Source organism: Aquila chrysaetos, chromosome 24 (assembly GCF_900496995.4).
Source record: "Aquila chrysaetos chrysaetos chromosome 24, bAquChr1.4, whole genome shotgun sequence".
Taxonomy (NCBI): Eukaryota; Metazoa; Chordata; class Aves; order Accipitriformes; family Accipitridae; genus Aquila; species Aquila chrysaetos.
Genome location: NC_044027.1, coordinates 15,689,549 through 15,703,574, shown reverse-complemented (window position 1 = coordinate 15,703,574; position 14,026 = coordinate 15,689,549). Strand labels below are relative to the sequence as shown.

The 14,026-nt window shown below is 43.2% G+C and overlaps 1 protein-coding gene across 4 annotated transcripts in view; it reads left to right on the top strand.

Moving 5' to 3' along the window:
• The window catches only part of DDX31 (DEAD-box helicase 31), a 51,212-nt gene that overhangs the window by 31,179 nt on the left and 6,007 nt on the right, over positions 1 to 14,026 (top strand). For 3 of the 4 annotated variants that reach the window (XM_030001018.2, XM_030001022.2, XM_030001021.2), the window contains 2 exons: positions 3,401 to 3,512; positions 8,841 to 9,021. In XM_030001018.2, the coding sequence (XP_029856878.1) occupies positions 3,401 to 3,512; positions 8,841 to 9,021 (293 nt within the window). The remainder of the gene's footprint in view (positions 1 to 3,400; positions 3,513 to 8,840; positions 9,022 to 14,026) is intronic. The other variant, XM_030001023.2, reaches the window with a different exon arrangement.

Sequence of the window (14,026 nt, the reverse complement as noted above, 5' to 3'; positions counted from 1 at the left end):
TTTTTTTTTTTTACTGTTTTAGGAAAGAACTTTTCTACCTCTGTCTAGTTTTATGGTGTTTCAATTCCTTCTCCCATTAACATATTCTCTTAATGAAATCAGAAGCTTTCAGTACTTATTCCCAACCTCTCAAACCTAAAAGCTGCAGTCTTTATAATCGTAAGTTTCCTTCTTCTGAAAGAAATAAGTATGTCTTTTCCTGGTGTAGTTGTTGTTTGTGGGAGTACCCTGATGTCTCGAACCAGTTAAATAACATTGCATCCAGGCCCATTTCTTCTTTTAGCTTATAGATATTGTTATTGATCACAGTCATTATGCTAGTTGTTAGCGATCTGCAAGAATAGGCTTTAAGCAAACACAAGGTAGAAAAAGTTCTCCTATCCCACTATTCTCCATAAGGGTAATAATGCTTCTTAACAGATGTAACAAATTCATCTAGATGGAGAGTAGATCAAGCAAACCTCTGGGGTAGGCTTTCATCTTTTGGGTCTTGGAAGAATGTGTAAGGTCTCAAATTAATTGTCCTGTTCACCCGAACCGGGATACGAGCAGGATTAAAGCTTGCTTGTGTGAGTAAAGCATACAGGATGGCTTCCAGTGCACTTCCAGTAGCACTATTTTATTTGATCTGTCCAGACACTCACATAGTGTGCACATTCTATTTTCACAGTTTGGCTCTGAGTCAGTTTTAAATTTAGATTTACTTTTTTATTATTATTGTGTGTGTGTGTGTATATATATATATATTTTTTTTTTTTTTTTTTAGATTAACCTCCCTGGAAGGCAGGAATCAAACACAGATTTTTTTTTCATGCCCATTAGGGGGCAATTTTAAAATGAGATCTGTCTCAAGGGGCTGAAGGGGATAAAAGACAAGGTGGAGATGGGAGGAGGGGAGAAGCTGTTTTCAGAGTACATTATGTTTCCTGCCATTTGCTTTTTTACATTTATTTCTCTTGGACTGACCTCACACTTTGGAAATTATGCACCTAGGTTTTTTATCCCTCATTTTTTTTCTCTTCCCTTCCCCCCCCCCCCCCCCAGCACCAGGAAGAAGAGATGCCTCATTTTGAAACCTAAAGGGGGGAATAAGAAAAGTCCTTTGTAATATATTGCCATATTATCACTAAATCCCCTGACAGTTGTGACACAGAAGCAAGTCACCTGTCACTTAAGCTTGAGGTCTCTTTAATTTTCTCCTGGAATTCGCACCAGGCTGTCTTTAATTTGAGGCCTTTATTGGAATTCTGAAACCTTTCTGCCTCCCCGGTGCTCAGATCTATTCTGAGTGCTGTTACAGAATGTATACAATAACCAACAGAGGGATTCAGAGGGGGCTGAAGCACTGTTTATTTAACACTCTGGAGGGATTTTCGTGCTTATTCGGTCCTGGCTACCCGGCTTTCAATATCGCTTTGACAACCGTTATGCCCTTCTCATTAATTTTAAACAGTTAAAACACAGGAAAAAGAGAAAAAGTTTTCATTATTAAAGTGCTTTACTTTTTAATAACAGAGGATTCTGTCCGCCAGGGGAAAGGGCAAGCCTCACTAATTTCACATTCATATTAAAAAACGCTGGGAAGGTGACACTTTGTGCTGCCAGGAGGCTTAACAAAAGAAAAGTGATGGGGGCTAGGAGGAGCAGGCGGGGCAAGAAAGTTTTATGTTTCACGTCAATGGAAACTTGTTAGTCACAGCAATGAGTGTCCACTTTGGGGAGGCAGCACCACTTGTAGTTTATTAAACCTTTACAGAGGCCCCTCGACTGCAGACTGTCTCAACTGATTAATAGGCACACGCTAAGTCAAACTAAAAGGCGTCGGTGAAACGAGCTATGTTTTGAGTCTTTCTTGAGTGGATTGGGAGGCAGACAGCAGAGACCAGAAATCTGGGAGACTCTTCATGTAGCTGTAAAATACCCACTGTTGCCTTTGGAAATGCAGATGGACAGTTAGTCCAGGTAGTGAGTGAGCAGGAGCTCTGGTCCCCGTGTGTGTTTGCTTTGTTGAAGAATAACCCAGTGGCTGGAAGCTGTGGGATCCTGAGTTCAAAAGAGGGCACTGTGCAGGGAATTCAGACTACATCCGAGGTCTGTCTCTGGGCAGATTTGCTGTTAGGTTATAGAGTGGCAGATCTGGGTCAGCAAAACATTTTGTGTAGGGTGCCAGCAGCATTGCCTGCCTTCCATGATCACTGAGGTTCGCAGTGTCAGTGTGGTATGGTTCCCCTGGACTGGCAGCAGTGCAGAGGTGGTGCTCGCAGCTGCGAGGGAGGGATTGCATTAGCATGCAAATCTACCGGGGAGGAACAACAGGATTGTTGCCTTGGCACAGGCCTAGTACAGAATCGTGGGAGCTGGATGTTTGTTTTCAGTCAGCCCTGGTCAGATGAGGGGCTTGACCAGTATCAAGTTACTGCCTTGGATCTGGCACTTGGACTTGGATGCTGGTTCCTGTCTGAGTAGCTTTTGAGAACTGTAGTCCCTTCTTGGGAGAGGTTCACATCCATGGATGCTTGGCTTTGCACTTTGCTGTCAACTTCCCATCAAAAATTCTCTTGTTTTCTTGTCCGCATTTCCTTTCCCTGCCTGGGTTACTTTAGAAAGAGAGACAGCCTCTCTTCTCCTCCCAGTAACAGCTTGCTCCCAGGAATGTTTGTTTTCCATTTCCTGAACTGCATCCTACAGTCTGATTCTGGGAAGGCTTGAGCACATGCAAAATTGCCCTTTTGGTCTGAGGAAGTTTCTTCTGTCATGCCTTTGGTGCAAGGGACTTGTCTTATTCTAGAGGAACCATGTGATGGCAGTTCCAGTTAAGTATAACTTGCTGACAGTGAGAAAACTTCATGTAGGCATCAATAGTGAGAAGTTCATTTAGTTGGCTTTGTTCACAGGTACTGAATTTGGTCCGTTCTCTGGAGCTTGGGGGTGAATGTAGATCTCCTGCCCCATGACTGCCAAGAACAGGCCAGGTGTTTTGGGGAACTGTACAGGGGAACTTGCAACACCAGTCTAAAACTGTTAGCACAGAGTCTGGGGGGAGTTATTCCAAATAACTCCAATGGAGACAAGCAGTGGTATCTGGCCTGTTGAATCGGGGGCGCCAGGAGAGGAGGGAAAGAAAAGAAAAAAAAAAAGGCGAGGGAAAAGATATGTGATAGATGTTAGAAAACACAGAATTAAAACTGATTTGCTCTCCTCACCACACAGCGCTCACTTGCTGCTTTGACTTTAACATCTTTATCTATATTTTTTTTCTCTAGTAATATTGAGAGGATTACCTTTGTTGGCCCCTGGGTGGTTACTGTGTGATTTTACTGTTATTAAATCTATTGTAAACTGCTTCATTATTCCTGACTCAAATTCTCTCTTTCCTCTAATCCTCCCACCGCCCTTATAGAAATCCTGTGGCACGGACCCTCAGGAAGTCCGGGAGCGGGCCACAGTCTTGCAGACAAAATTTGAAAATTACGTTCACTCCAGCGAGGGGACTGTCCGGTGGGCAAAGAAAGGTCAGTGCATTTCTTTTCAGTTTATTCCAGAAGGGTTCATATAAGCTGCCAAGGTTTTCTTCTGGGGGAGAGCTTCAGGGAAAAGGCCTGGAAGAAACATTTTGGGGCCGTTGGGCTCTGTAGGGGGTTGAGATGGGCCCAGAAGGCTTTGTGATGATATTAAATGTTAATTTCTTGCATTCCCATATTACGTGCAAATGAGGTTTAATCTTGGCTTTCGATAGGATTCACATCCAAGGGCTCTGACCCAATCGCATGAGCGAATAGATTACGCGTCTTATGCCAGGAAGGTCGTGGGTGACCTGCTTAACCACGTCCTGGTGCAGTACCCATTAGATGCTTTCAGTTTACACCAGGGATGAATTTGAAGCCTGTAAGACAGGATGCCTTGGGAGCAACTCTTAACAGGCAAGGATCTTAGTCTGGAGGTTGTTGTGTGGGATGGGAGAAAAATGAAAGAGAGGGCAACTACTCAAAAAAGCAGGAAGAGGAAAAACTGGGGTGGATTTAACAATAATAGTAGTGAGGTGCAAATCTGGGATTTGATCTCCCATTTTTGCCAAGCAGAATGCACTGCATTTGTCACTGAGCAGTACAAGAAACTCTTCTTCTGCTTCTCAGTTTGGAAAATCCAGAGGAAGGTAGATTTGGGGAAAAGATTAAAAACTTGCCAGGGATGTGGTAGGAAAAGAAACACTAAGCAGTCTCCTGAAAGGAGCCAAAAAGGTGGTGTAATGTAGGTGCACCCCTCTTCTACGTACTGTTCTGTTGCCCAGTAAGGCTGATCTGGGTGCACCTGGAAACTGAATAGCTGTTGTAAAGGGAATGTGGGAAGTCAGGCCCCAAAGGTCCTTGACAATTACTTGGAATTTGGTTATTAAATATTGAGACAAGTCCACAAAATGCAAGAGACTAAACCACTCTTGTTCACAATATATAGGACTAGAGCCTTTCCCCTTTTTTTGAGTCTCCTCTTCCCACATGTCTCCCTTCCTGATTGTTTTCTTTTTCACTTCATTTGTCACTTTGATCTGAGTCAAATCCTGCTGTCTAAGCTTGCGTGGAATTCCTGTTGATTTCAGTTCTGCAGCGTTTCCAGTTAGGTTTGGATGAAGGGATCCTGATTAGATGAATTTTAATGGTCTACATCATTTCTGTTTACTGTTGTATGCACATGCATACAGCAGGTATATATAAGTGTACCATATGTGCTAAACTTACATAAGTCACATTCTAAGGGGTCCAAAACCAAATAGGGAAATTGGCCTTTGAGCTGTATAGTGTCATCACAGAAACTGGATAAGGGAAGGCTGTTCTCAAGATAGAAGTTAAGTTCAGCATTGAAACTGTTTGGAATCATGAGAAGTGATTGTTCAAGAGGTCAAAGGTGCTGTTCTTTTCTGAATGTTGTACGAACTTGTTAGGTGATGACATAGAACAACTAGAGCTCCTACTATAATAACCTGCTTATCCAACATTATTCTACATGCTTTTAATGATGCATGGCCATATTGATGGGTGAGGTATTTGAAATCCTGCTGTTTCACTCTGCTCTACCCCCTGCCACTGCACGTCACTGTACTGATTCTCACCACCTTCCCGACAGTTGCAGTGCTGATTTTTTTTTTTTTCTCGGGGTTTCAAAATACCTTTCTCCTACAGCGAAAGTGTTAGAAGCTTGCTATACAAGTGCCTTGCTTGCACCCATTTCCAGGTGTGTTGTGCTACTTGACTGATGTAATTACTTTTATAGCTGCACTTTTAAGTCCACAATCTCAAAGCATGTAACTAATATCAACAAATCCTTGATTCTGCATGAATTAGCTTCTTGTAGCTCCCCTGGAATTCCTTATACCCCATGTGAACTTCTAACCTGAAATGACTGTGACAGGGAGAATAACTGAATGGCTCCAGCCACACTTAGAAATTCTCTCTATACAGCATGTGTCACTGTGTGCGCACACATACCCTAACCCGTCCCACCCCACGCACACTTGTTGCTGACCTCAGCACTAATAACTTTTAGCCACAGACAAGAAGTACAGAAAATATATCAGGAAATGCTGAAATGTTGTGCATCCCATTTATCTTGTACAGGAACACTCCACCTCTTTTTCCTACTCTGCTATCTACATATGCAAATTTTCCACTGCTGAGTGGCTTCCATAAGCCCCTTCTTCCTCCCCTCTGCGCCAGGCATCATGAATAATTAACATGGCAGCTGGCTTTTGCTTTCATGGCAGACAATCAATTGGAAACTGTGCCAGAGATGCATTTGTTTCTCTCTCTTTTTCTCTTTTTCCCCATTTTCTGACCTAGTCAATGTTAATAAGCAGTGTTTTCACTGCAGCCTGCTTTCAAAAGGCGAGTGGCTCCCTGCCCACCCCTTCTGCCTCTCGGTCCCGTGTTTTCCAAACTCAAATCAAATGGTTCAGTGAAGGTGCTGCCCTTCAAACTTGATTGACTGATCAGCAGTGAGATGGGTGGGAGGAGGGGTATGGCTGGGCCCGGCTACCTGAAGGATGAATCTCATGAAATGTGGAGCCCCTTTTGGGAAATGGAGGACTCTCATCTGAAGGGTTGCATGGTGATAAGTACTCTGTTTTGGAGCTGTGGGGACAGATGGAGCTCAGGAGACTCTGATCCTTCATGCCACTGGGGTTACAGAAAGGGTAAGGAAGCAAACCCTGCTTTTCTCCTGTGTCTCCCCATTTTATAGCCAATAGTTGAGCATTTTGCCTCATTCTTTCTGTCCTCAGCACTCGTGTGTCGAGAGGGTCAGCAGAGTTACAGGAGCCCACTGCTGTGGCACAATGCTTGAATGATGGCAGTTTTGGTGCATTCTTCCTTCCTGTTCCCACATGCTCTGTACGTTGGCAAAATGCCTCCACCGGTTTATCCAGCCATGCAGCTGAGGCTGTGCTCTGGGGCCAGCACTGGGAACTGGCTGCCAGCTGAGAGCATGGTGAACAGGTTATGTCACCTGTCTCACTTTCATATCTCATTACCCTCTTGTCCCCTGTTTAAAAAAAAAAACAAAACCAAACCGCACAAACCAACTTACCTAATCTCCATCATATGTAGCGCTCTTTTTTTTCCTTTGACTTTCCACACTAGCATTTCCTATAGAAAAGTGGGGATGCACAGGTGCAAAGGACCAATCTAAATCCACTCTCTTACATGAGTGCAAGTCTGAATCCCATCCCAGGCCAGTATACGTTGCCTTAGACTCTTGTTGGTCTTGCAAAAACTGTAACAGCTCAGGCAGTTTGCTTCTGTGGTGTTAAGATGAGGTACCCTTTATGTGAATTATGGCCTGACCAGCACTGTTACCAGTCTTTTTTAGTTGTTTTCATAAAGCTCGCTCTCTTTGATCACAAAATTATAAAAAAAATTCAACTTTAAAAAAAAAAAAAAAGCTTTTAATATCTGGCCACTGTAATTGCACATAAAATCTGGAAAACATGACTCTGGCAACACTGAGAGGTTTAAAGACCTGATAGTAAAGATTTAAAAAAGAATCACACTCACAAAGGTCTTCATTTAAATCTCATGGGTGCTGTAATGAACGTTAGCAGCTCTGAGCTCCTGAGAGGTAAGACAGTTGCATGAGCTGTGGTTTCGACCTGCTGGTACGGCAGGGCTGTTAGTTCAGCTTTGGGTTAGTGTCTTGCAGCTCTCCCTGGTTTTGCATGCTCAGCTTGGGACTGAATCTGACAGTTGTCTGTCAGGACTTTGGGAAGAGGGGTGTCTTTGACACTTTGATTCTCTAACTCTGATCTGGGGAGTTAGTACCAGCAGCCTCTCCTATCTGGAGAACTGTGGGAGGTGAGCTCAACCTTCATAATAACAGGATCTTTAGTATCAACCGTTTCAAATGCTGCGAGAAAGACAGCTATATTGGCTCCAACAGGACCAAATTTGGAGCGGGAGCAAGTTCATATTCTTCCCTTTGAAGAATTACACCTTCTCATAGCAGGTGAATTTGACCAATAACTTTATGAAAAAAAGCAGCAGAATAGGGTTTTTGAGAGTATTTGAGATGGTTTGTAAGCCCTCAGAAGGATGGCCTTCAAATGAGACACCCAGATGCGGTATTTGGAATTTAGCATTATCTTTTGGGGAAAACACAGGTCTCTTGATGCTCAGATGCCTCTAAAAGAGTAGCGTTGTGAAATTGGGAAGAAGGTGCAAAAAACTCAATCTTTTCTTCTCATCGATTGGGAAAAGGAGTTCGCTTTACTCAGTAAACAGAGCTTTGATGGATTCCCTGGGTCCTTCCAGGAGCTGATCTGCTAAAATGACATTTTTATTACTGTTCATAAACTCCAATCTCTGGCTGCTGCCAAGAGATTAGACATAAGCTGTGGGCAAACTTGCTGGTCCAGTGGCTCAACAGGCAAGGGCAGGAGAGGTTAGAGTTTAGAGCTTGCTGCTGTCAGGGGTTGAGAGGGAGGGAAAGATGTAGGTGGTTGTTGGAGTGAGAGCTGGGGGGACACAGGAGGTTTAGCAAGCAGAGGAGCAGCAGGGGATTGAAGGGAGGCATTTTCTGAGCTGTAGAGTTTTCTTTCTAAAAGTCCCTGTATTCCCCATAGCAGAGAGGACAACCTGGGTGTAGTTAATGTTACAGGTACATGGAAGAGCAGTGGTAGTGTTCATATTAGTGGATGATCGTCTTTAGAGCAATGAGCCCTGAGGGAAGGGCATTACAGGAATATAAGGATGTGAAGGGAAATTTGCACACAATTCTATTATTTTTCCCTTTTGAGAAGGTGAGCTCTGTTCTCAGCGTGATGATGAGTCAGGAAATCCATCTGGCTCTCAGATATTTATAAGGGACTAGCTAGTAACTGGTGAAAAATGCATGGACTACTGGGACTGTAATACCGGAGGAGTCTTCCTATGCCATCTCCATGCTTCTCTTTCCCTCTGTTCATCCCTGTATCTCTGTTCCCTCTCTCCCCTTATCTGCTACCATTTGATGTCAATGACTCTTCTTGTGAGATGTGCTACAAACATCACCCTTTCTGGTAGAAAGGGCATCCTTGCAAGAGGCAAACCTAATGCAACTTAATGTAGCTTTGTTTCAGTTCCTAAAGCTTCTCCACCACCTACCTTCTCCTTTTGGGATTGTACTTGTACTATACAACCTTCACAGATTTTTAACATGCCAACCTTCTCTACCAGCTGCTGACCAGAAGGTGTCCCAAAGGACAAGACCAATGTCCTTTCAGCTGGAACAGCTGAATCTTTAAGTATATATATATAAAAAAATGCAGTAGTAAACAGAATTTACTTTTTTTTTTTTTTTTTTTTTCCCCCCCTCAGCAATGCAGTCTTTCCTTTGTGCCTATACCACCTATCCCAGGAACCTCAAGCACATCTTCCACATCAAATCTCTCCACCTGGGTCATGTGGCCAAGAGCTTTGGTCTGAGAGATGCCCCCCAGAACCTGACTGCTCTTCCAGCTGCAGGCTCAAAGAAGAAAACCAAACCAAGACTAAAAAGGTAGGCCAACTTGATGCTCCTGAGCCAAGGAACACCACATGACAAGCTATGGTGTGCTTTGCTCCTCAAGGTTGTTGTGCTTGCTCCAGGAATCATAGAATCATAGAATGGTTTCGGTTGGAAGGGGCCTTCAAAGATCATCTAGTCCAACCTCCCTGCCATGGGCAGGTCACAGATGATTGGTCCCGAGAGGCTAAATCATGCCATTGGCTTAGGTTGCATTGCTCTCTGAGCTGTTGTTTCATTCCCCTTTTTCTAATGGCTTTAGAGGGCCTAAAAATTACATTTATTAAACCAACTTGCTTGAACCATTTGAGTGGGAATTCAGTTTAAAAAAAAAACCAAAAAAACAACAAACAAAACAAAACCAAGCAGCTCGCTTTGTAGTTTGACTTCTGATAAAGATGCTTTTTCTTGAAGGAAGCTGCTAAGTGTGGAGATGCACCTATAGAGACCAGCCTGGGTTTTCCTGCAGTTTTTCCATTTTCAGACCACTTGAAAAACACCATTTTCTATGAGTCTTATGAGCAGAAACAGTCTGACTTTTATTTATTTATACTTCACTTAAGACCTACCTTGAAGGATGAGGAAAGGTACAGGCAGTGTTCCAGGGCAAAGCATGAGACTTCCCATATATTGGAGTAGTTCTCATTTTTGTGCAGGTCTTGGTTGCTAGAGCTCCACTAGCAGTCCTGTTGTCATGGCCAAGCACCTCCATAGTAGAAGCTGCCAGATTTTTTCCATTCACATCCCCACTCCCAGTCGCATGGTCCTACAGAGAGCTATGATCCCTGGCTCAGGAGCAACTGCAGTAGCAACTCTTTGTCCTCATCCCTGTCTAGGGAAATGCTCTCACAGGTACAGCTGTGCTCATAAGTACTTGCTGTTAGCGTAGGGCATGGGACGATAAAAGCATCAAGGAAATAGCAGAGAAATTAATATTTTTCACTTCTCAAATTTGAAGTTGACTGTCTTGCGCATTATGAGCAAGGCTGTATGAGTGTTGATTTATCTCATAAGATAGTCTCTTCCTTCCTGGCCTTGACAAATAATACTGTATCAGGAGCAAAGTATGTGTCTTACTGTCTTTAAAGGCCTTCTGTGGCCTCCTCTGGCCTTTTTTGTCACCTTGTCTACACTAGACAGGCAGTCTTTTGTAGGCTTTCTCCTGCAGTTCCACCAGTAGTTTTCTGGCCGTCAGATTTACCATGGGACAAATTGTGTCCGTCCTCTCAGAATGGTCAGCTGCAGCTTGGACTACTTATTCTCCCTAAGAAGACATTAGCTTAGTACCTGAAGGAAAGGGGAGGACTGCAGTGTATTTTTTTATTTATTAATTATACGATCGACTGTAGTTACAGAAGTACAAGCCCAAATCAAAAGGCAGATCTGTTGGTAGAAATTATCATTCTACAGACTTGTGCCTCTGCTTGCCTGCTCTGCTGTGTGGACAGGACTGTTCCTGGGTACTCCTTTCCTGTGTAAGGAATTTGATGCTCCCTGATGCTTCTGGAGGAGCAGAGCCCTGAATCATCTTTTCTGCTTGAAATGGAGCTGAAGGTGCTCAGTATGTCTGATCCTAGCTGCTTTGAGTTGGTTCCACAGGATAAATAATCCTCCCTTTTGAGTTTACAACGTTAAGGGCTCGCTGTCTTCCCTAGCACAACGGCAGGATACGAACCTCTGGCTTGCCAGTAAAATCACTGCAATAGTCCAAAGGAGGAAAATCTTTTTTATTTTATCAGTATCAGTTGTGACTCTTTCCGCGTAGTTGTTGCTGTAAACTCCATTAGCAAACGTTAGCCATGCAATTAAAGCACTAATCCCCATAATTGTTCCTGGGCTGGTGACATCTCCTGCACATGTACATATCTTGGGGAAAAAAAAAATGCAAGGGGAAGGGATTTTAAAATAAAAAGTTGGAGACCGCATTGTCCTGCTTTGAGAAGCCACCAGGGACAGGCCACTGATCTGCCTCCTGCTTCAGCTGACCCTCACCAGCAGATGGGCAACAGGATGGGAATGCCCCTGTGAGCAGGGGATTTAACGGAGCTTTATTTCAGGAAGAATAGCCTGATTAGCCAATAAAGAGCATGTAAGATGGTATGGGGTGGGCTTTGATGTCTTGCTGGCCCAGCAGGGTGTCAAGCTATGACTGACAGTAGCGTGTCATAGGATTACTTGGCCTGCAACAATGCCTCTCTCTGTTCCTATGATGTTGCTACTCTGTTAGAGCTACTTTTTCCCTTGTTACGAACCTCTCTTAGACAGCGTTCCTCCTCCCCAAGTCTTCATCCTATTATAGTACAGACAAGCTCAAGATACAGTAGGTAGTTTATGCACAGGACACGTGGGGTTGGGGGATGTGGAGGTGTTAGAACAAATGGTCTGAGAGTGATTTGAAAGCTCCTTTGCGCGTGGATCATATAATTGCAGCTCAAGGAAAGTGGGCAGACTTTGCACAGGTTTGTCACGGCTCAAGCTCCAGATTTCAAATCCAGGAGCATCTGGAAAGTTAAGACCCTGCAGAAATAGCCAAAGTTGTGACGTGCAACAATTGTTCTTGCCTGTGAAACTTGTTTCTAATCAACTTTCTCTGTGTGTGCTAAAAAAAAAAAAAAACAAAACCAGAGAGAGAAGATATATTAGTATTTATAGGATAGTTTAGACAAAGTGAATATAGATTCAAATTCAGTCTCCACTAGTATAAATTCAAGGTAGTGCTGTTAACTTACAGAGAATTGCTTTTGATTTCACACTGACAAAGCAGAAAGCAGAATTTACCCTGCCATTTAGAAGACAAATGGTTTTTAATTGTAAAATGTAAGGCTTGAAATTATAACAGCATAGTCACAGAGCAATCTTTTTAATTATATTTCTCACGTGATGCCATGAGTGTTGGTTGTCGTATTACACATTGTCTCCAAACATCCGATACTTGTTTTTAATCAGTCTGCTCACTAAAGCCTCATCTCTCAGCACCTGCCCAGAGAATAAAGAACAGGCACTCCAGGTTGAAAGTGGGGTAACGGCAATCATTAAATGTTTCCTTAAGAGGACAAAGAAAACTTTTCATTTCTTTTTAAGTCTCCTTTTGTGCTTAGCGCCTCCTTAGAGAGCCTGCTTGGGGAAGGTGAGACAGGAGGACAGAGCAGCCAGGTGTGTGATAGTTCAGTGCTGAAATGTGGAAGCAGCCTTCTCTTGAATGCACATGTAAAACTTTCATGTATTTTTTTAAACCTCTTTGTGCAAACCAACTGTCCCCTTAGCTGTAGTGGTCCTTGCAAAACCTGATTCGAAGATGGAAAAATAATTGCTTGTGGGTTTTGGTTTTTTTGGGGTTTGTGGTTTTTTGTTGTTTTTTTTTTTAAAGTTGAAATGCTGTATTTAAGTAAGAGATGAGCACATGAACCGGATACTGTATATTAAGTTACAGTACACCAGCTTAGTAAGTGTCTGGGCTCATGCTTTTACTGAAGGGTAGATGCAAGGAAGCTGATCCCGCTTCCATTGAGGGATTAACTGTCTTTCGTTCACTGCAGAGAAGCAGCATGCACAGGAAGTAGCTGACATGCCAGATAGACATGTCTTTTGACTCTTTCACAATGCAGATGCTAAAGACCTATTGCCATTCCACCAAGCATCCCTGTGCTACTCAGTCTTTTGCATTTTGGATGGGGGGGGGTTGGTTCTGGGATTCTGTGGTGGCTGATGGTGTGTTTTCTCCTTTTGAACTCTGGAAGACTTGTGTATGTCCCCAAAGGGTTTCACTGCAATGAGGAGTTGCAACTTAATTTGCCTTGTTTGTGAATTCAAGCCATTAAAAAGAAAGAGGTAAATCTTTACGTTCGATGGATTCTGTGGAACTCATTGCTACAGGATGTCTCTGATGCCAGAAACGCTCAGAGAGATTGAATTTACATATGAGTATCACATACATTCATGGTTGCTACAGCATGTGCAAAATGTGAGTATAAAAATCGAGGTGAAAATCCGCTCATGCTTCAGAGTTTAAGTCCAACCCTTAACTAAAATGGGATCAAGAATAGGTGTCCAGGGTGCTTCTGTTTGAGGGGATTGATTTACATCATTATTACACTGCCATTGCTCTGAATATGGATATCATGATGCCCTTAAGGTTTTGGCTGCAAAATTATTGTGCTAATTCATTCTTCAGCATTTAGTGGTCAGATAGAATTAGACTCCTGGTGGGCAATCTACCTTGCAACCCTGTGTGTCCTGGTTTGTATGGCTAGGGCAACAGTCTCCTTTGGGTGAAAACTAGTAGCCTTTCACCTTCTCTCCTGCCTCGTATCCTTGATTCCACTTCTGAATGTCTTGGCATTGACAATTTTGGAAAGACTAATGCGTCTATTGACAGGGCTTGCAAATCAAGGCTGCAGCTGGGTCTCCCTGCACAGCAATTTTCTAATCATTAGAAGCAGTTTGCCTGCCAGTTTTTGCATGCCATTTAGAGCTTTCCTAATATCACTTAATTAGTCAAAATGCAAGTTTGGAATTCTGCCCACCGGGAATTTCACTTGGTTTGGGCAGTCTGCTCTAGAAAGCCAGACTGGAGCTCAGGTAAGAGCGTGTATTCGTGGGCTGGAGTGCAAACAGACCCAAAAATTAGAGTAAGAGACATGGCTGCTGTGAAAGCAAACATCACCATCACTCTTCATTAAGGCAGTTCAGGGACATAGATGAGTCCTGCTTCCCATATCGTAATGTTATAAAAAAGTCCTGTTATGAAATTAAAGTTTTATAATTGTAAAATCCATCTGATTGTTATCTGCATGCAGCAATGCCCTTTATTACTGTCGTATTCCACCACGGGCGCAGCACAGAGCCTTTTCTCCGTCTTTGAGCGAGCTAATAGGGCTTGCATGTGGAGCTGGAAAACCTCTGTAATGTTCGGTACACACCAAAAAATTATCAGCTCTAATTGAAATATATTCTGCCCTTCAGGCTGGGAAAGAGCCTGACAGAAGCAAGAATCCTGGGA